Below are 21,165 nucleotides of genomic sequence, written 5' to 3' on the forward strand. Positions count from 1 at the left end.
CCATACCCCTCCCCCTTCTGGCGGGTAAGTCGAGCAAACGGTTTGAAGGAAGACGCATGCGCGTGGAACTCAAACCGCTAAGGCTCGAATAATCGCGGTAAGGCGCAGGCGCAAAAAAGCCCGGCGGGTTTAAGGAGGTGGGCGGGGCTGACCCAAATACGCATGCGTCTAATAATTTACTGGCGGGAGGTGGGCCGGCTCATAATATTACGCATGCGCCCGCGCTCTGTGTGACGCAAGGGGGCGGTGCGGGCACCTAGCTGCGCGTGCGCAGAGCTTGTTCAAAGGGCCTTATTTAGGTTGCGCAGGCGCCTGCTAGCCATTTCTTCGCAGCCGCGCCGAAGTTGTGTTTGCAGGTGAGTGTTTGGTGTTCCGTATTTACCACCTAGCGGTCCCCGACGATGCCAGTTTTGCGAGGATTGCTTGTCCCAAGGTCTCTGTAGAGGCTGCGGGGGCTTTAGCAAGGTGCGGGCTGCCGTTAGACACCAGGAATGGTTCGCCGAGTCGTGGCAGGGCCGCTGAGGCCTGCAGGCCGCGCCGACTCTATTGTGTGAGATGTCTGAGGAGGCGGAGCGGAAGCGGTCGCCGCCATTTCCTTGCCTCCACGCTGGCGCTAGGCCGGGTGCCCCCTCGGCTTGGGGCACTGGTACCTGGTGCGCAGAGCGGCTTCGGGGACCCGGCCGCTGGCCAACTGGGCGTTCGGTGTTGGAGTCGTCTGGGTCGGAACGTCCGCACGGGCTCGACCTATACGGAGGCGCCGCGGGCCGGCAGGGCGTTTCGAGATTGGAGGGCTGATTAATTTTAACATTTCTTAGGTCTGATCCTCAGCTTCGTCTTGCAGGCTGTTTCGACGCCAGGACCCCGTAAGAGACGATGATGTTGGGCACGGAAGGCGGGGAGGGATTCGTGGTGAAGGTCCGGGGCTTGCCTTGGTCTTGCTCGGCCGACGAAGTGCAGCGGTTTTTTTCTGGTGAGTCTGAAGTGGAGGCGGGAGTTCAGCCCGGGCTTCAGGGCGGGCGGGGAGGCGGCGGCGGCGGCGGCGGCGGCGGGGTTGGGGGTAGGGGGGCCGAGCCCAGGGCGCCCCCTGGTGGGGTGCGGGCGGCAGCGGTTCTCACTGTCCTGCCCGCGCCCGGCCGGCCGCTGTTACGCAATGGAAATTGCGAAAGCCCCGCCCGCCCGGCCCTCTTGGGGGAATGCGGCCCCTCTGGCGGATTTTTTTTTTTTTTTTTTACTTTAAGTACTAGTCATTCTGTGGATGTCTTTTAGAAAGGATAAATGGGGAAAGATGGGATTTCCCCTTCAATCTTGAGAACTTTGCCCAGCAGCTGAACAAATATAATAACACCTTTCCAGTTTTGGCGTTTATTTGAAAAGGGGCATTCTACTTTGGAAAGATAAAATGTCATTTCTTAATTTCAGACAATTTCCCTCATCAAGATTTTGTAACTGAAGAGCTATTTCTCATAGTTCTTGATCTGGCTCACTTTACAGTTGAGGACACTGAAGCCCAGGAAAGTTTTCTTGCCTATGTAGTTTTTTCCCCGGTATGTAGGTTTCCTGAATAATGTCTGCCAAATGTTCTTGTTCTCATTATTAGTGTAAGATTAGATTGAAAGATACATTTGGGAGAAATTTACAGGTTTTGGAAGGATATTTGTAGTATTGACTTACTATCTGAATTCAGCGTGTGTAACGGAAAACGACCTGTAAAACAAGAACCAAGTACACTGGAAGCCACCTTGCAGTGGGCAAGACTGGGTTTGGCTTCAGCTGTGCAACTTGGAGCATTTTAGCTTGGTAACATTGATCCCCTTTCAGGTGAGTATTGGCCCTGCAATTCGGATTCGAGCAAGAAATTGTAATGTTGCTGCTAGTAAGGTAAAACTGTCAGATACCCCAAATCAAAACTCCAAACTACATTTATTCAGAAAATGCCATAAAATCACAAGGTCCAGACTTAAAAGTTTACTGAGGAGTTATAAAAAGGATGATTAATGGACACTTGAATAGTGAGGACTTGGAGATAACTTCATTAAGAAAGTGCTTTGAATACTGGATTTTCTTGATGGATTGGGAATATATCTAGGGAATAAGAAAGTTTGGTCATGAGAGGAAAACTGCTTAATTACTGAGACACCCTAGGAGTTAGTAATACCTTGCTCATTTTAGGCTTTGCAAATGTCTGCTTTGTAGTGGGGGTGTGTATAGGCATTTCATCACCCAGAGGTGGTTTTTAGTTTTAAATTCTGTATTAACGGTTGTTTTCTTTCCAGACTGCAAAATTCAAAATGGGGCTCAAGGTATTCGTTTCATCTACACCAGAGAAGGCAGACCGAGTGGCGAGGCTTTTGTTGAACTTGAATCAGAAGATGAAGTCAAATTGGCCCTGAAAAAAGACAGAGAAACTATGGGACACAGATATGTTGAAGGTTTGATTTACATTGCCCTAGTAACAGTAAATAAAACATTAAACAAATAGAAATCTATCTTACCCCTTCTGAATTTTAGGTATTTGACCGCATGGAAATGGTCATCTAAGAGTTTATGGCAGCTCTACCTAGATTATCTAAAGACCCAGGAAGTCTGAACTTGGTTTTCTAACTTTCCAAAGTTGACTAATTCTAAGCACCTCTTTCAGTATTCAAGTCAAACAACGTTGAAATGGATTGGGTGTTGAAGCATACTGGTCCAAATAGTCCTGACACGGCCAATGATGGCTTTGTACGGCTTAGAGGACTCCCCTTTGGATGTAGCAAGGAAGAAATTGTTCAGTTCTTCTCAGGTATGTAGTCCTGTTTGTTGCTGAGCAGTGAGTTCTGGCTAGCCTCTGGCAACATGTGATTGAATAGACCTTAAGTTGAGTAGCTTAGATATTTAAACAGGTTGTGAGTATATGCAGATGAATTAATGTTTTCTTCTTCCTGGAGACCTTCAAATAATTTAAGCCCATCTTAAAGGTGGATTAATTAAGTACTTCCAAAATGCTAACTGCCTATATTTAGTATTGTAGTTCAGAGTAGATCTTTGAGGATTGTCCTCAACAACTTAACTACTTTCCTCACATTGCTGTACAGCTAAGTACTTCAAGTTAAAGGTAAGATCCCTTAACATTAGATTAGTATGTTAGGTTGTTGTAATTTATGGCAAGTGTCTATATTGTAAGAGACACTGGGTCATGGGACCAGAAATTCTCTAATCATCTCATTCTGTTTATACAAAAAAAAAAATTTACGGAAACAATTGGTTTAGCCAGGGAATTAAACTTACTGAAAGTCAATCTAATATAAGTGTAGGTTGAATGTAGTCTTAGTATCTGAAGTACAGAAAGTGTTTTGAAATTGTTTTGGGCCTAAAGTATTTGAATGTTTAGCAGAATGTTAGAGCATATATTTTAAATACTGTTGCTTAATATTCATGTTGTGATAAACTGGAATTAACAAGAAATCCTTTCATGGTTTAGTGTAGTATGTGTTAAAATCTTGACTTAACTAGATACATATCAAGTCCTAATATTTTGCCAGAATTTTTGCAATCAAGTCTGTTTTTATTGTTTTTGTCTAAATTGGTGAGAATTGAATGCTATCTGTCAACATCGTTAAATATGAACATAATTTCATATCTTCTAGGAAAGTGCTTTAAGTCCTTTTTGTAAGCTTGGGAATGTTTCCACGGAAAGGATTTTTCATAGACGGAATTTCCAGAAGTGAATCTTACTACTATTAGAGCATAAGAGTGCATGATTGTGCTGTGTTAGATCAGTTGTTTGTTGAAAGCTTAGATTGTATGTTTGTCAATTATATGACTAAACAATGTTTCAATTTGTGTATTAAATGTTTAAATATGTAATTTCTTAAAACTGAAGTTCCACTAACTTTAAAACATTGCAATATGAAATGAGGTAAAAGGTGTATCTTGAATTTAGTAAAACTGTTGTCTTTAATGCTTGAAAATTTGTTAAATTCTTGTATAATTTTCAACATTAAGTTGCATAGATAAATAAGTGTTCTTAATTGTTGAATTCTTAATGCATCCTGTGTTCAGCAAGTTTTTTCTTACATACCATGTCATGGGGTGTGTTAAGAATTGAGTTAATAGTTTGTTATAATGGAACTTCATATTACTGCAATGAATTTTTAAAGAGTACTTGTTGAAAGCATACCGTTCACCTAAAGTTAAAATTCTGGTGTATTTAAAGCTATAAGAAGAATCATTTCTGGGCTTGTGATGTTAATATTGCCCCCCTACTGGGGTTATTTGTCCTTGGGTTGAAGGGTTGGAAATCGTGCCAAATGGGATAACATTGCCGGTGGACTTCCAGGGGAGGAGTACGGGGGAGGCCTTCGTGCAGTTTGCTTCACAGGAAATAGCTGAAAAGGCTCTAAAGAAACACAAGGAAAGAATAGGGCACAGGTGGGGATGGATGGTTGGTTGGATTTGTCACTTTTCTTATGGTAAACAATTAAATCCATATTCTCTCTGCTTAGAATCAAGGAAGAAAATCTGATTCCTAGTCCCAGTTATTTGATGTTTTGCCACAGTTTTCAAACTTTTCCTATGTCAAAGTCCCATAGTGCTTTCAGATTAAATTTTAGGTTTTGAAATTGTCCCCAGTTAATTTGGTCTGCTTTACAATTTTGTAGGATTCCTCATTAACCCCAGTCACTGGAGTTGAGAGACTATGGTTTTAAAAATGTTAATGCAAACCTGGCTTTAGCTGTAATAATTCCACCTAGTAAATTAATATTACCATAAGAAAATGTGATACTTTCTGATCTTGTTTTTAAAGTTGAAATGCAACAAACTTTCTTGCTGTATAAATGTTTTCTGCATATGTATTAATAAGCATAGCTTTCAAGAAATTGTCACAAAAGGTTTTATTCTCTTTGCTTGTGACTATTTTTCATTGAAGCATGCGCTTACCTATGCTGATTCCTACTAAAAGCATAGGCTGGGGTATTTATTGGCAGAAGGAAATGTGTAGTGTGGGCTAGACTGTTGGTGGAGACTGGCTTTTTAGCTCACTTGCTATACATGATGCCAATGGATTTATTAAGACATGAAATGTTGAAAGTTGAGTGGAATTCTTTCCCTCCTAAGACATTTATTTACAGTACTCCTCTCTACCCCTAAGGTTGGGCTCTCTGCCTCAGAGGAGTGAATTTTTTTTCTATAAAGTTTACATTAAATCTTAAAATTGAGTGAATTTCTGGTCATTGCCTATACAAATATAAGAAATCTGGCTTTAAATATTAGTCAGTTTCATGGCTATGACTACATTGTTTTCTTGTGTAACTGAATACCTGTATGAAATGAACTAATGTTTTCTCTCCCTTCCCCACTCCCTTTCCTCATGAACAATGCTTTAGGTATATCGAAATCTTTAAGAGCAGTCGAGCTGAAGTTAGAACTCACTATGATCCACCACGAAAACTTATGGCCATGCAGCGGCCAGGTCCCTATGACAGACCTGGGGCTGGCAGAGGGTATAACAGCATTGGAAGAGGAGCTGGCTTTGAAAGGATGAGGCGTGGTGCTTATGGTGGAGGTATGTGTATTGCGCAGGTGTCACGAGGTCTGTTCTTTATGTGACTTTTCATTTAGTGATTGTACTTCTTGCCTTTCAGGTTATGGAGGCTATGATGATTATAATGGCTATAATGATGGCTATGGATTTGGGTCAGATAGATTTGGAAGAGGTAAGGTAAGAATTGAATTTCTCATCTGAGGGATACTTAACTCTTGTTCATCCAGACCTCAATTATTGTTTTTCAGGAATGTCAGATCACAGATACGGGGATGGTGGCTCTACTTTCCAGAGCACAACAGGACACTGTGTACACATGCGGGGATTACCTTACAGAGCTACTGAGAACGACATTTATAATGTAAGTGTAGGATAAATTCATAAGTTGTCTATTTCAGTATAACAGTAAAAACATGGTTCTTATTCTACTTAAGTGAAGCAGCATGTTAAAATTTTGTTTTCTGTAACAGTATTTGACTTGATTCTCTGAAATACCTTATATTTAGTTTTTTTCACCACTCAACCCTGTGAGAGTACATATTGAAATTGGTCCCGATGGCAGAGTAACTGGTGAAGCAGATGTCGAGTTCGCAACTCATGAAGATGCTGTGGCAGCTATGTCAAAAGACAAAGCAAATATGCGTAAGTGTGATTTAAGGATCTTCAGGTCTCTTTATAGGTAGTTGTGTGACTAATGATTACGATAAAGGAATAGTAAGGATGAGAAAAATCTGTAATTCAATAATAGGGTTCTATGGGATGTTTAAAAAGTGCGTGGATTTTTAAAGTTAGTATGATTAAAAAGAATTTGTGATAACACTGACTAAGGTATATGCTTAATTGACAGACTTAAAGCAATTTAGATGAATGTTTTAAGATTGCTTTTTGAAACTTGCATGAAGTTAATCAGCTGAAAGAAGCAGCTAGAATTTTTTTTTTTTTACTAAAAGTATTTATAGTTCACAGATCTACTTAAAAGAACTAAAAGTGCTTATCCTTTTATTTCACCAACAAACATTTTCAACTTTTTTTTTCTCATTTCAGAACACAGATATGTAGAACTCTTCTTGAATTCTACAGCAGGAGCAAGCGGTGGTGCTTACGGTAGCCAAATGCTAGGAGGCATGGGTTTGTGTAAATATCACTTTAGTGTCTTTTTTTAAGCTAACCTTGTATGCCTTTTCTCTCATTTCAGAACACAGATATGTAGAACTCTTCTTGAATTCTACAGCAGGAGCAAGCGGTGGTGCTTATGGTAGCCAAATGATGGGAGGCATGGGCTTGTGTAAATATCGTTAGTTTTTTTAAAAACCAAAACATTTATATCTATATAAGTCAATTATAAGTTAAGTTAATTTATATATAAGGAGTTTAGCATAATTCAGGCAAAGAAAAGTTTTGATTTGAATAGTATGTGTGCCTTAAATCCTTGTGAGTTAAATAAAACTGTTAGATAACAAGTTTGAAGTACTTTTGGGGGAGGGGACTACAGAAAGAAACTAGTTGAATTGTATATGAAGTATAAATCTAAAAGTAATATTTAGCAAAAAGCACAGGATCAAGATAAATCTTGGGGCATAATCAGGTGTTTAGTGATACCTGTGTATTGACCTACCCTTAATATATCAAATTATGGGGGAAATTCCCACTAAATCCAGTTAAGCATTTTCATAAGGTCTTGTCAAAATGCCTCTACTTAACGGAAACGTGGATTCAGTACTGCTGATGTGTATGCTGTTGGCCTTGTGGTTTATAACTGTTTGACTAGCTCAAATGATGGATAGAAAGGTAGTTTGGTCATAGACAATAGGCAGAAGGAGGCACAGAGGGTTATATATAGTGATGTAAGATCAAGACTGGAAAATAATAGATTTAGAATTACAAGCCCGGTACCACCAGGTACCACATTACATAAGGAACAAGGTTCTAATGTTCTCTTAACTTAACAGCAAACCAGTCCAGTTATGGCGGCCCAGCCAGCCAGCAGCTGAGTGGTGGTTACGGAGGCGGCTATGGTGGCCAGAGCAGCATGAGTGGATATGGTAAGTGTGTTTTTTTATATACTTGAATAAGTTTCAGGCAGGTTTCTTTAGTTGGGAATATTCAGGCTCCTTTATGGTGAAATTGGGTTATTAAATGTATGCTCTTGATCCTAATATAACTGTTCAAATAGCTTAACTTTCAGAATCAATCATTGGGAGGGGGAAGTATTGTATGAATTCAAAATAGTCATTATTGCAACTTTAATGTCGAGCCAGAAAACATCTGCCTCCTTTGTTAAAACATTAAATAAAATTGTTCACTTTTTCTGTCTTTTTGTTAGCAATAAATCCATTTTAGATGGAGGGAGAATTTTAAATAATAGAATGGTGGTTGGGTTTAGGACCGTATTTACTAGTCAGTTAACCTAGGATTGGTTTTATTAATTAATTTTTTCAATTGGTCTAAAGAATGGTGATTTTGGTATTATAGTCTTACCCTACAAAATCCTTTTGCAGACCAAGTTTTACAGGAAAACTCCAGTGATTTTCAATCAAACATTGCATAGGTAAATATTTTCTCAAAAAGTATAATTTAAAATTCCCAATAGCAAATACTGATATGTTGTAGTAACACTTTCTATAGCAGTCAATGGCTCTGATTTAACTCCATGGAGGCTGCCATTTTGGGCACAGTGAGTTGCCTTTAGTCCAACTTCGTCGTCTCACTTCCTGCCCGCCATGAATAGGAAAAGCAAGAGATTGCCCCTGTGCTCCCTATTCATACATGCCATTCGATGGACACATTGTGAATGTTTATGGTAAATTTTTTTTTTAAAATGCTTTGTTTAGCTTTAAAAACAACATGAAGTAATTTTGCAATTTTTGAAAAACACTAGTTTTCCTTTAAACTTAATTTTCCACGTTGATCCTGAAGCATCCAATTAAATGGTAGCACAAGAGTCTGGCAAGTTGGTACTGCAGAGAAAAGGGGTTAATTGAGATTTGTTTGGCGCCGCGAGTCCCTTTTCCCAAACATGCTTCTCGCCACTTGGACAGCAGCCATTTGTACTCGTATACTTTTTAAACTTTTTCTTGGAATGCTATATTTTAGTTGACTGATAATCTGATACTTATCCTGACTTGTCAAATTGATCTCTTTGCAGGCAGCCAAGGAGCAGTGAACAGCAGCTACTACAATAGTGGAAGCCGAGCATCTATGGGAGTGAACGGAATGGGAGGGATATCTAGCATGTCCAGTATGAGTGGTGGATGGGGAATGTAATTGATCCTGATCACTGACTCTTGGTCAACATTTTTTAAAAGAAAAACAAAACTTAAGTTTTAACAGTTTTGCATTACAAGCTTGTGATTTATGCTTACTCTAAGTGGAAATCAGGATTGTTTTAAAGACTTAAGGTTCAGTATTTTTGAACACAAACATTCATTTAGGATGTGACTAGGTTGAGTAATCTATTACTGTTAAATAATTTTCAGCTTTTCTCACGTTAGTTATATTGTAGGATGTACTTAAGCAGTAGGTGTATTTAGGTTAAAGCAGTTGAATTATGTTAAATGTTGCTTACACCACATTACATTGAACACTGTTGGATGCATTGTTGAAAGACATGCTTTTTTGTAAAACTCAATATAGCTGTGTCTACAATTAAAAGTGAAACATTTGGCATGTTTGTTAATTCTAGTTTCATTTAATAACCTCTATGGCACGTAAGTTTAAGCTTTTTTTTTAAGTTAATGGGGAAAATTTGAGACGCAATACCAGTACTTTAGGATTTTGGTCTTGGTGTTCGTATGAAATTCTGAGGCCTTGATTTAAATCTTTTCATTGTATTGTGATTTTCCTTTTAGGTGTATTGCGCTAAGTGAAACTTGTTGAATAAATCTTCCTTTTAAAAACTGCACTTTGTCTTGTCTGTGCTTCAGTGTCATGTGGACTGTTTCTTGGTGATCTATTCCTGCCTGGGGCGTAGGTGAACAGTGGCCCACGTCTCTGGCTGTGGCAGACAGGCTCGGCAGTTGTGGCCGTTTTGTAGATGTCTTCAGATCTCTCTTCCCTCCAGTGCAACTGAAGGTAAATGTAGCTCTGGGGCCCTGTGGAAGGACTTGTATGTCTGGCCTGGCTGCACAGGATCTGATCTGAGTTGCCTTTGACTTGCTAAGCACTTCCACAAAGCCAAGGGGGAGGCAGAAGTCTCCTCACTGCATGCTATGCATGTCCATGGAAGTCTTTGAGCATGGCTGAGGAAGTGCCAGAGGCGAGGGGTGGCTGACGAGAGCTGCCCTTCCTAGTCTGGTGGCATCTTCCGAATTTTGCTTATATGGGGTATCTTCTAGAAGGAGCTAGCTCATAGAGGACTTTCACATTGAGGTTTCAACCTTTATTTTTGCCTCATTCCTCAAGATCAAGTCTACTTAAGAGTGACATTATTCCATTTATTTACAAAGCTTCTGAAGTAGAATACCAAGTTGTACTTTAGGAGAACAAATGATTCGTTTAAATCAGTAATTAACCATTATCGTAGGTGAGAACTCAATGACATTTGCTAGGAAAGTAAGTAAGCAGTTCTTACAAGTGTAGTTCTAGGTTTCCCTTCAGATACTTAACACTAGTTTGGGAATTGCCACTCATTCATCATCCCTCTAATAGGAAAAGTTGGCTCTATTGAGGTTAGAATTAAGGATCAGAGCTGTGAATATAGGCTTGTGCTGTTTGAAGCCACGTGTGTACATTTTTACTTGCTGTGACTGCTGAAGGTTTCCTCTTGGGTGAGGTGAGTATGGTGAGTATACTCTGAAAAATTGCTTGGAATGATAGTCGTTAATTTACAGACTGTAGATGGCAGCATTGTGGAAGGTATGCATGAAGGGCCCTGCAGTCTGCCTGCCCTGCCACACGCTCTCTGAAGGCTGGGTGCATACCTTCAGTTGGGTTGGGGATACAGAAGTGTTGTACTTGGTAATTTTCTGGGGAGGCACTGTTGAACACTGGTGTTCAGCTGCTGCCCCTGAGATCTAATTAGAGTTACTCCATGTCTGGGGAATTGGACACAAGGAGGGTTCCTTCCCCTGGTCCTCTAGTTTTTCACAAGGAACATCTTTGTTGAAAAACATGCCTTATTGGAGGAAGAAAAGGGACTAGAATTAGAAACTTGAAAGAACTCTAGAAACATTGTGGTTATTTGGAACCTTGTGAAAATCTGCAGTTTGGAATGAATGCAGCTTTGGAGCTGGGCACAGTTTTGGAGGCTGGCCATTACAGATTCGTGTTTTTCTGTAAGATGTTAGGAAAAACCCGAGTGAACTTTCTGGCCAACCCAAACATATAAGGGAACAACTTTTGGGCTTTGGTGACAGGTACTTTCTCTGTGCTTGTTGGACTTAACAGCCCAACTTGTCCTTGGCTCAACTGGGCAGAGCAGCCTGCACCCCAGAACACAGCAGGCTCAGGTCTTCACCTTGAATGCAGCCGCCCTCACCAAGGGCCTCTAGTCCTGAAATGGGGGTTGCTCTGGGCATCCTGTGAAGCTGACACAGCTCCTTCATTTTCTGCACCAGAATGAAAAATGATTTTATTGCAGGGCTAATGATGGGTATTCACAAGAGTGTGAAACAGCAAATTTCTTGACTATGAAAAATAAATGATTTTATTGCAGGGCTAATGATGGATATTCACAAGGGTGTGAAATAGCAGATTTCTTGACTCTGAAGCAGGGAAGGCATGCTGGGGTGGCGGGGAGGGAAGGGAATTGATTACTCGCTACACTAGTGGGTCTGCTGCAAAATAGGTTAATTCTTTGGAAACTGAAAAATGACAATAGCAAAATCATGAAGTTATATCTGAACCAAAGCCAGTGGTGTCAAGGGAGAAGAATTTCAATCCAGAGGAGCTGAATCCATACAATTTGGAAATGAGAGGAGTGCAGCTTCTGGTCCCGCGTGCTGTGTTCCAGAGTGTCAGCAGCCCAGGCGAGGATCTTGTTCTCTTGGGAAACTAACCTCCCAAGCCCCTGGCCACCTCGAGACCCAAAGAGTTTGGCACTGTTCTGAGGCCGCCCACGGCCATGAAGACAGGCTGGCAACTGGTCCAGAAAGCAGGCCCTGCTGATGCCCCCACCTTAGGAGCCGGTGGAGGAGGAGCAGCGCTGAAGGAGCAGGGTGTGGCAGCTGTCGCACACACGTACTGGCTTGGGGTAGGAGGGCAGGGCCAGCTCATTACTGGAGCACGTGTTGCAGAAGATGTGGCCACAGTTTCGGCAGTGGTGCTAGAGGATGGAAAAGAGCTCACGCTCAGAACACGCTGAGCTGCCTGGGTCTGCACACCTGCTCTAGTTTATCAACCTTTAAAAGTTTAATGCTTTAAAATTCCTCCCTCGTGTATCAGTGAGGCATGTACCAATTTGGAAGGGGTTCTTGTAGACCTCTTGTTTCTACATTTATGTTCCTGTAAAATCCATGGAGTTTTGGAGGGGTGAGTTAAGGTTCTTTTTCTTTGTGTTTTATTGGACTTGACAGCTCTTAACTCACTGAGTTGGTAGTCTGTGCTACTTAAAGAGCCCGGGTTCATTCTCTGCAATTGCTACATTCCATGGTGGTGACCCAAGGTTTCTTTAGCCAGCCCCTCCTGAGAAGGGCATCTTGCTTTTGTAAACAGGGCTGCCATGAACCTTGGGCACATGGCAGACACCAAGACAAGGATGTGTGTCCCCTGCTCTTCCAGGTTCTATACATCACTTCTGCCAACTGCCCCCCACTGCCACAGTCAGGCTAGACAATGGACCTTGAACTGGGCCATTCAGTGTGGGGAGCCTTAGTAAAGGCTCTGTATTTTGTGTGAGATCTATATCCTGCCCCACTGGTCAATAAAGGCCCTGTCAACCCTGGACCAAAGGCTGGGCCCAAGACCTTCTGTTCCCGGAACCTGAAGGCAGGCTACACAGGCATTCATCCGGGGCAAGTGCCCTGCCCAGATTGCCAGTTACCTTTTGGTGCCACCTGGATGCCTGTCCTGAGACTTATTGCCCATAGGTTCCCCATAGATTCTGTTTTTGCCTAACTTAGATTTTGGTCCTATTGCTCCCAAAGAATTTTCAGTTGATGTACACACTTAGACCATTTCTGCAAACAAGCAGCCCGAACTCCCAAATCATTGAGAGGACTGTGATGGAGACAAGGCCTGTAACTTACTGGCTGGGGTCCCTGAAAGGGGGCAGGCTGGAAGGTCGTCTGCATGGGCCAGCAGACCAGTGAGCATGAACACAATGCAGTGGGCCTAGTCCCACAGGCCTTTTCCAGAACCAGAGGAAGGAGAGCCCAGGCAGGGCACGAACTCAGCGCCTGGGCGAGCGAGTGGAGGGCAGCCCCACATACCTTTCTCCGGGAAATGGAAAACTCCTTTTCACACTGCTTACAGTGCGTGGCTTCATCGTCTTTCAGCCAAGTATGGCCCTGAGGAGGAAAGAACACCACAGAATCCCACTTTATGGCTTGGCTCCCGATGAACCTTTAGCTGTGTTCATCCTTCAACCCAGCATCCACTGTCCCTTCCTAATAGCACCTGGTTTGCTTTTGCGGGACTGCCTCTTCTCCACTAGAAGTGGCCTCACAGGACTGTCCCCCACCCTGACCACAGTTGGAGCTCATGTGCTGCAGCCTGCCTGCCCTCTGGCTTCCTGTTCTCTACAGGTTGCCCCCAGTCCTCAAGCCAGATTCTCCAGCCTTCCGTTAACCTGAGACTCACCCACCCCGTTTCAATAAATGCCCTGTGGCTGAGGTAACCAGAATCAGGATCTGGTTAACTCCAACCCTGGCTGAGACATTATCCAAAGTGCCTCCTGAACTGGCAGGAGGAAGAAGGGCAAACGCTGTCAGCCAGACTAGAAAATCCGTGACAACAGTCCCCACCGTGAGACAGAAGGCAACGTGCTGTGGAGACAGGAAGCCCTTCTCCACAACACGCTGAGCCCCCAGTCCTCAGGGCATCGTGGGAGGCAGATGTCTCCATTCTGCCCAGGAGCCAACTGAGGCTTAGAGAGATGCCTTTTTGGAGGTCTTTCTAAGGGAAAACTAGGATATGTGATTTATTCAGCCTCAGGGACTGAGGTGGTCAGGGGTCAAGGGCCCTGTGTACTTTCATGGCTCCTTGGCTTTTGTTGGCTATCACTTTCCTGATGACACAGACAGACCTTATGATTGGGAGCTGCAGCACCGCACCCAGGGCTTTCAACCTTGAGTCCACTAGTTCCACGCAGCTCTAGAGTCCCATTTTATGATTTTTATCCTCCCTCTGGCACTGTCAGCTGACATTTTGTGCAAACACTTCTGTGCAGTGCAGGGGATACAAAGATAAAACAGCTCACAGCAATGACATCCAAGGAGCTTTCAGTCTACAAGGGAGGATACAGCAAACTGATGTGAACTACAAGTCCAGGCTGCTGTTAGTTGCTGTGACAATTTGCTGCTTCTGACCTGAGGTGCCCTGGTAGTCAGAGACATTGGGATCTCTGCTCTAGCATACGCTGGAGGGTGCCTTGTGAAGAGGGTGTTTGTGCAGTGCTGCTACAGCAGAGCTGAGGCTGAAGGCTAGGAGCTCCTGCCCCCTCCTCTCCACTCTCTCAGCCCCAGCAGGCCAGCTCGGTAGTGCACGAGGTCACCTGGACCACATGTTCCTGCTCTCCTTAAGCTGTGTGTGCCACTCTGCCCTCCCCAGAATGGTCCAGAAACTTGGCCCAGCTCAGGGCTTAAGTGGTTCCCAGAAATAGCACAGGGCACTTTAGTGGGCCAGTGTGGCCTCTGGCCCCTCACCTGGAGGGAAAGGTCTTACTGTCACTATTAAAAAAAAAAAAAAACCTGGATCTCTTTCTGTCACTTTTCATTTCCTTCATTAGGGCACCTATGATCTAGGCCTAATGTCAAACTACAGCTGACAGCAGAGAAACCAGAACCAGAGGACCTCGGTTCCAGCTTGCGCCCTGCCACTTGCAGCATCGTCATCTCAGCCAAGTTACATGGCTCTGAGCAGCATTTTCTTATCTGTAAATAAGTGACAATAACCACCAATCAACCACACATTCTCACCTGATTTTTGTGAGAAAACCTAAGAGCACGCTAGGATATTAGCACGAGCTGACTAATAGCTACAAGTAGTGATTCTTATGTTAATAACATTAATAATCCAGTACCTTCAGTGCCTTATTTACTTCTTTGATGTCTTCCATCTTCAGCTTTGACCTTAAAAAAAAAAAGAGCGAGAAAGAGATTCATAGCCTCACTAGAGGGGCTTTCAAACTCGAAGTAAACCCACAAAAACTTTTTGGCTTTGTGAAGTCAACAAGACTTGTAAGAGAGGAGTGTTATAATATGAGTTATTGTAAAATTATTTCTTTCCACCTCTTTATAATCCCAGAGTCATCTCACTGTATTGGCTCATGTCTGGTGCAGTCTGAGGCTGAGCCTGCGGACCGAATCTGGCCTAAGAACAAACTGTTGAATTGGCAAGGATTTAAAAAGACTTTGAAATAGTTGCAAGCATTTAAAAATTGAGAATTATCTCATAAAAGCCCATGTTTCTGGCTTCTCTGGGCAACTATTCCTGAGTGTGACATGTGCTTTAAGTCGGGGTGGGGGAGGGGGGAGCTCCCGTATCAGGCGTGGGCTCCCCCATGGCAGGAACCTGAATCTGTAGGCCTCTCACCAGCCCCTTTCCTGCTGCCTGCTCTGTCTAGAATGGCCAGGCTCAGGGGGCATGATTGTTTGTTCTTGTTCCATTCTTTTTTAAAATATTTATTTATTTATTTGGTTGCACCGGATCTTAGTTGCAGCATGTGGGCTCCTTAGTTGCAGCTCGCGGGGTCCTTAGTTGTGGCACGCGAACTCTTAGTTGCGGCATGCATACTGGATCTAGTTCCTTGACCAGGGATCGAACCCGGGCTCCCGGCATTGAGAGTCCTAACAACTGCGCCACCAGGGAAGTCCCCTTGTTTCATTCTTGTTACTGCAAGAATAATTCCTTGGTTCTCCACATAAAAGACAGGACTGAACACTGTCTAAACTGGAAGAATTAAACCAGATAAAACGAAACATATGTATTTGTCAAAGCCTTTTTTTAAAAGCTGAGATTAGCCTAAACTGCCACTGGATTAGCCTAATCTAAGTGCCAGAGAGGCAGGCCTCTGAGACACAGGCTAGACTTCTAGGGAAGGATTAGGAAACCAAAAATCAAGGCCTTTAAAAGAAAAAACCCTGTGGCCTTCAGGAATGCTTGGAGGTGCTCCTTCCGTCCCCTGACTGGCTGCAGAAATAGGCCAGTGGGCTGACAGGGCCAGAGGCTGCCTGGGATGGACAAGGTCAAGATGGCAGCCTCAACATATAAGAACTTTCCTGGGAAATACAATTTGAAAAGAATCCAGATGTTCCCGAGATAAACTGGGCAGCTGTGCCTGTAGTTGGTGGAGGCATCTGAGAACAGGCTTCTCTGTCATCTGGTGTTGGCTTGCAAAAAGAAGGGAGGAGGGGAGAAAGCACTAGCCTTGCCGTGGTACGTATCCCTGACATGGCAACACCTACACAACCCGGCTGGGAAGGACATTCTGAAGCTGGGTCAGGCAGCAGTGCTGGGAGGCTGCCAAGTGCAGGGGTGCGTTTTCAAGACCAGAGCCTGTCCGCTTTTCTGAGGCCTGGGGCCTACTAGGAAGGAGTGTGTCTCCAACTCTGTTTGCTGTCTGTCCAACATGAAGAGGACAGGCAGGAGAAAAGGTGGGGCTAGCCACCTGAGAAGGGGGGAGGGCACCCCGAGGACACCTCCCTATCCGTCTGTCTAAACACCACTGCAAATCCAAGAAGCCAGCACCACGCCAGCCTCCACATCTGGTTCTCATTAGTCTCAGGGACGCCCTCAGAGCTGGCCTGTGCTCTGAGTGTGGGGTTGACTCCTGGCCTTGCCCGCTCTCCGGGAGCTCTCCCCACGGTGGGGGCAGCAGCACAGGGCACTCGGCCTGAGAGGTGGCAGGCAGCCCTCAGAGCACAAGGGACCAGCAGCCCTGAGCTGACCTAGAAAGATATGGTGAGTGGGAGAGGATGGCGAATGGGCAGCATCTTCACGTCAGACTACTGAGAAGACCACATTCCCACCAGAGTCATAACATTTTCCTTTCTTGTTTTTCTTCATACTTTTGTGGGCCAGCCCAGAGCACTGCTTGAAACCTTCCAGTTTTCCAGACAGAAGAATCCTAAGGTTGTGCACATGTGTGGACTACTTTAGTGTGTTTCTGGTTTATCCTCACGTTAGTTCCCATCTCTGGACCTTTTCTGGTCACAGTGTCTTCTGCACTGGGCCTGAGCCCGGGCTGTGCTGCTCACTGTGCCTGCATCAGGACTCAGGTGGGAGCAGTGAGTCAACCTGGGGTCTCTGTGTGAGTGATGGGGGAAGAGGAACTTTCGCTTCTCTGACGGACAATCCTGCTGGGTGCCACCCTGCCCCCGTGGGGGCCAGACCCACCTGTGAGGTAAGTGACAGACAGAGCTGGAGGTAGAGACTGATTCCTGATGATTTTTTTTTGGTTAAGCAAGCCAGTGTGAGTTGGATATCTGTCATTGGCAACCAAGAGTCCTGACTCGAAGAGAAAAAGCTACACACTGGGTTTAAAAATGCAATCGTCACACAAACGGGCAAGTTCCACAATCTGCAGTGTGACCTATCAGACTGTCCAGAGCAACCTGGCAGGACTGGCACACCAGGAAGGACGGCTGTCAAGTCGAAGGGGAGACAGAACCAGCAGGGTCTACACTCCTTCAGCATCACCCATTGGAGACAGACAGACAGACTCTGCTAGATGTGAGTATCCAGTCTCAAGAGAGGTTCAGCAGTCACCATACTTGCACTGTGGCAGGCTTACATTCTCAAGCCATAGTCCTCCCTCTGGAGCCAAACATAACCCTCTCATCACCCGTTTTGTTCCCTTGGGACACAGATACTAAGTTTGTGAACATGAGAGTTCCAGTCACTAGCAAAGGATATTCTTGATGAATTAATTAACCCAAACCGGTGCTGCGTCCCTGAGGCCTGACTTCCTGGGTTTGGTGGTGGGGGTCACCCTTGAATAGCTGGCAGGCCTCCCCGACTGGCCTTCCCTCCTCTAACAAGAGGACACAGGTTTGGGGCTTGAGTGATGCAGTGGGCAGGCTGGTGTGACTCTCCAGGGGGAGGGAGGCCTAGTGGCCCTAATGGAGGCGGCAGACAAAGGGAGTGGGGTTCTTACTGGCTGAGGTGCAGACCCATTTCCTGGAGGGCTTGTTCCTGCTCGTCACAAACCTTCTGTAACTCTGTCTTCTCATCCTGGAGCTCCCGCAGCTCCTAAAATGAACAAACCAGGTGCTTGACACAGACTTGAAAGTCGTTTTTTTTTTTTTTTTTTTTTTTTTTTAAGGTTTAGTAATAATAGTGACAAGCAGGTTGCAATGTTTTTCGTTTTTTTTTTTCTGTTGTGTTTTGGTTTTTTTTTTGGCCACGCCACAAGGCATGCAGGATCTTCGTTCCCTGATCAGGGATCGAACCTGTGCCCCCTGCAGTGGAAGCGCCAAGTCTTAATCACTGGACAGCCAGGGAAGTCCCTGGAATGTTTTTCAAGAGCAAGAAACAGTTTTGTTGTATTAACCTTCTTCAAGACAGGGTTATTTCATGGGTTCCCTCATGTTTCACCAGAATGGGCAACTGGAAGGTGAGCGCTTCAGGAGTGGCTCTGCAGTGCACACAGTGACATGGGGCGAGAAACGTTCAAAACAGACCCTCACAGTGCAAAAAAGGCTTTGTCTGAGTTTCTATGAAAAGACAGATTTGCATCAGGGCAAGCTAGTTTAGGAATAAACTGTTTTTCGGAAAGGGCTGGTCAAAATTTCCTGAGAATGAATGAGCAAGGCTGATGAAGGCCAAGATCTGGGATCTCTTTCATGGCCCCGAGAGTGGCAAGCCCTTCTGGGGGCCCCGAGCCATGGAGTGAAACTCGCTGGGGATGATGCTGATGACTGTTTGTAATCTGGGGCCAGCACGCCTTGAGGACACAGGCTGTCAAGGGCAGAGACGAAGACCCAGAAGAGTAACTTGGGTTTTCAGGGCTGACCCCAGGGCAGCAGCAGGGCTTAGGCCTGAGTGGTGGCCGTTCCCCCTTAGCCGCTCCTGGGCCCTGTGCTCCAGAGCCTATTAACACAGGCTCACAAGGGCATGCTGAGGCTTCCCAGTGATGTTAGACACATTATTTTGTTTCTTTTGCAGGGGTGTGTGTAATTCAAATCTTAGATCAAAGTATTCTGAAGTAAAGGGGGCATGTTCCATCATCCAGCAGAACTTTCTAGAAGTCCTCTCCTCCCACCTCTGAGCCGGAGTGGCTCTTGAGGAAGCTCTCCCCTCCCTAGCAATCCCCACGCTGGGCCTAGCAGGCTCTCCCATGAGGGGCTCTAGGTACTTTCCAATGGAAATCAAAGCGCCTTTCTCTCAGATTGCAGCGGTACCCATTACCGTGCTCAACAAGACAAAATCTAGGTCTGGGAACTGCCCCCGCTGCAGGGATCCTCCTCCAGGGAAGGTGTGGTGCAGGAAGGCCGCCTGAGGCCTCCGTTCAAGCCCTCCTTCCTCTGCTATCACACCTCAGCCACACAGCCCTTCTTTCTGCTCCTTTGCTGCGACAGACCCTCACACTTCCTGGTGGCTCTGCATGGCTGGCCCTTGTTCAGCATTCAATTGTCTGCTTAACTGTCACTCTCTTCCCAGGCCACCCGCCACGCCAGTGTGGGGACATTTTCCTGGTTTACTCTCTTCACTGTCCTCGTTACCAAGTCTCTCTGGTTTGCTCACTGGATTATGATGCGTCTTTGCCTTTTCCTCCTAGAGCAGATGTGGGAACAGTGTCCCAGGCCCGGAGCCGGCTGGCACACAGCGGGGACTGGCCCTGCAGCTGCGGATTCACGAGTCGTGCGTGTGGCTCACTTGCCCAATGGGAGGCTCCTGAGCAGGAGTTTCTGGAGATGCCAGAGGCTCTTTTTCTCCCCAAGACAGGCTGCCTTACCTTTTTTAATCCTTCTACTTGCTGTAGCTCTGCTCGGAGTAGAGAGGAAGTGTCTTTCTCATGCTGTAATTCTCGCTGAAGAGCCTGTCTTTGCTCTTTTTCTGATTTCAGCTCTTTCTCTAGACTTGAGCTGTTTTCGCAAAATGAACTTGAGTTAGTCTCAATGAGAGGTTTTCATGGAGGTCCACAATCCACAACCCAGGTCACCACTCAAGAAATGCGGGGTTCACAGGAATCTGAATTGCCACGTGAGCATCTAGACCTTTCAACGAAGCATGGAAATAAGGCTCCCTCTCCCGCAGGGCCATCTGCACCTCCACAGGAAAGACCAGGAACATGTCATGGAAAGCAGGCACAGGCACACACTTGACAGTTAGGCGAAGGGAGAGGGAGGAAAAGAGCTCTAACACTTGGGGTCACACACACAGAACCCTCTACTGAGATGGAGACCTGAGGAAAAGAGGCATTTATTCTGCAACATTTATCCTGCTTTTTCCAACCCAGAGCCAGCTGACAATGGAGGATATTGGGGGGTTGGGGGCAAAGAGAAAGCTACAGAGGGGTAGGAAGTGAACCGCAGCTAAATCCTGATGCCCTTCTCACCAGCTGAGTAGCCCTGGGGACTATACTGAACCCCCTGCAATCGTTTTTCTCATTCGTGAAACAGGGCATAGACATCTCTTCTCTCATCTGAATCCTAGCCTTGCAGGGGCCACCTCTGAAGTGGACATTGGGACACTGTCTGCCCCAGTTGGGAGATGGCCTTCCCAGTCCTTCCCGCACCACTCGGCCACCTGCTGCCGCCAGGGCTCCTACCACTGCTCGTGCAGCTGGGAGAGCTGCTGCTGCAAAGCGCTGCTCCTCCCGCCGAGCTCCTGCTGCAGCTTGTGGCTCCGCTCCTCGGCCCCCTGCCTCGCCCTCTCTGAGTGCTGTAACCTAGACCAAATGAACCAAATCTTTGTAAGGAAAGGATCAATCCTCACATTTACCATACAATTTTTGCATATTCTTGCCGGCTTTCTTTTACATTTAAAAATTAATATGTGGTGAAATTGACTCCTTTTTGTGAATAGCTCCTGGAGTTTTAGCACAGGCATAAATTCATGTAACCATTACCACAATCCATTCTACCAGGTGATACAGAATAGTTCCATCACCCCACAAAACACCTTGGCACTGCTCCTCTGAGTCACACCTTCTCTCCACCCCTAATGTCATATACATGAAATTATACTTCATATAACCTTTTGAGACTGGCTTCTTTCAGCATATCTTTGCGATCAATCAAGTTTTTGTGTGTATCAGTGGTCATTCCTTTTTATGGCTGAGTAGAATTTCATTGCATAGATGTACCAGTTTATCCATTCATTTGATGAAAGATATCTGAGCTGCTTTTAGTTTTTGGCAATTATGAACAGAGCTGCTATAAGCATTTGTGTACAGGTTTTTGTGTGAACATGAGTTTTTATTTCTTGTGGGCAAACAGCCAGGAGTGGGATTATTGGGTCATATGGTAAGAGTATGTTTGGCTTTTTAAGAAACTGTTCTCCAAAGTGGTTGTACCATTCTGCATTCCCACTGGTAATGT

The 21,165-nt window shown here is 45.0% G+C and overlaps 2 protein-coding genes across 15 annotated transcripts in view; one reads left to right on the forward strand and one right to left on the reverse strand.

Moving 5' to 3' along the window:
* Positions 1–249: 249 nt before the first annotated feature.
* Positions 250–9,425, forward strand: HNRNPH1 (heterogeneous nuclear ribonucleoprotein H1). 11 transcript variants are annotated; one of them, XM_007169867.2, is made up of 13 exons: positions 250–356; positions 842–970; positions 2,274–2,429; positions 2,639–2,782; positions 4,272–4,410; positions 5,367–5,545; positions 5,625–5,696; positions 5,752–5,885; positions 6,031–6,166; positions 6,569–6,628; positions 6,720–6,809; positions 7,474–7,566; positions 8,670–9,425. In XM_007169867.2, exons 2-13 carry the CDS (start codon positions 874–876, stop codon positions 8,786–8,788), a joined length of 1,419 nt encoding a protein of 472 aa, XP_007169929.2. In that variant the 5' UTR covers positions 250–356; positions 842–873; the 3' UTR covers positions 8,789–9,425. The 11 variants fall into 11 exon arrangements, with proteins under 11 accessions (XP_007169929.2, XP_057395583.1, XP_028019246.2 ...); XM_057539600.1 differs by lacking the exon at positions 250–356 and adding an exon at positions 8,023–8,072 and having other exon boundaries at positions 817–970; positions 6,720–6,779; XM_028163445.2 differs by lacking the exon at positions 250–356 and adding an exon at positions 8,023–8,072 and having other exon boundaries at positions 817–970; positions 5,773–5,885.
* Positions 9,426–9,913: 488 nt separating this feature from the next.
* RUFY1 (RUN and FYVE domain containing 1) overlaps positions 9,914–21,165 on the reverse strand; it is a 58,575-nt gene continuing 47,323 nt past the window's right edge. For 2 of the 4 annotated variants that reach the window (XM_007169866.3, XM_007169863.2), the window contains exons 13-18: positions 20,394–20,513; positions 19,578–19,707; positions 17,778–17,872; positions 14,703–14,751; positions 12,892–12,969; positions 9,920–11,786 (exon numbers count right to left, since the gene is read on the reverse strand). In XM_007169866.3, the coding sequence (XP_007169928.2) occupies positions 11,640–11,786; positions 12,892–12,969; positions 14,703–14,751; positions 17,778–17,872; positions 19,578–19,707; positions 20,394–20,513 (619 nt within the window). In that variant the 3' untranslated portion in view covers positions 9,920–11,639. Of the gene's footprint in view, positions 11,787–12,891; positions 12,970–14,702; positions 14,752–17,777; positions 17,873–19,577; positions 19,708–20,393; positions 20,514–21,165 lie in introns of all 4 variants that reach the window. The other 2 variants (XM_057539553.1, XM_057539560.1) reach the window with 2 other exon arrangements.

Source organism: Balaenoptera acutorostrata, chromosome 2, assembly GCF_949987535.1.
Source record: "Balaenoptera acutorostrata chromosome 2, mBalAcu1.1, whole genome shotgun sequence".
NCBI lineage: Eukaryota > Metazoa > Chordata > Mammalia > Artiodactyla > Balaenopteridae > Balaenoptera > Balaenoptera acutorostrata.

What these genes read in the sequence shown, in the direction of transcription:
- HNRNPH1 (XM_007169867.2), top strand. Translation starts at nt 874, where the DNA reads ATGATGTTGGGCACGGAAGGCGGGGAGGGATTCGTGGTGAAGGTCCGG. An exon ending in AATTGTTCAGTTCTTCTCAG is followed by an intron (nt 2,783 to 4,271) that starts GTATGTAGTCCT and finishes CTTGGGTTGAAG; the next exon opens with GGTTGGAAATCGTGCCAAAT. An exon ending in AAAAGACAAAGCAAATATGC is followed by an intron (nt 6,167 to 6,568) that starts GTAAGTGTGATT and finishes TTCTCATTTCAG; the next exon opens with AACACAGATATGTAGAACTC.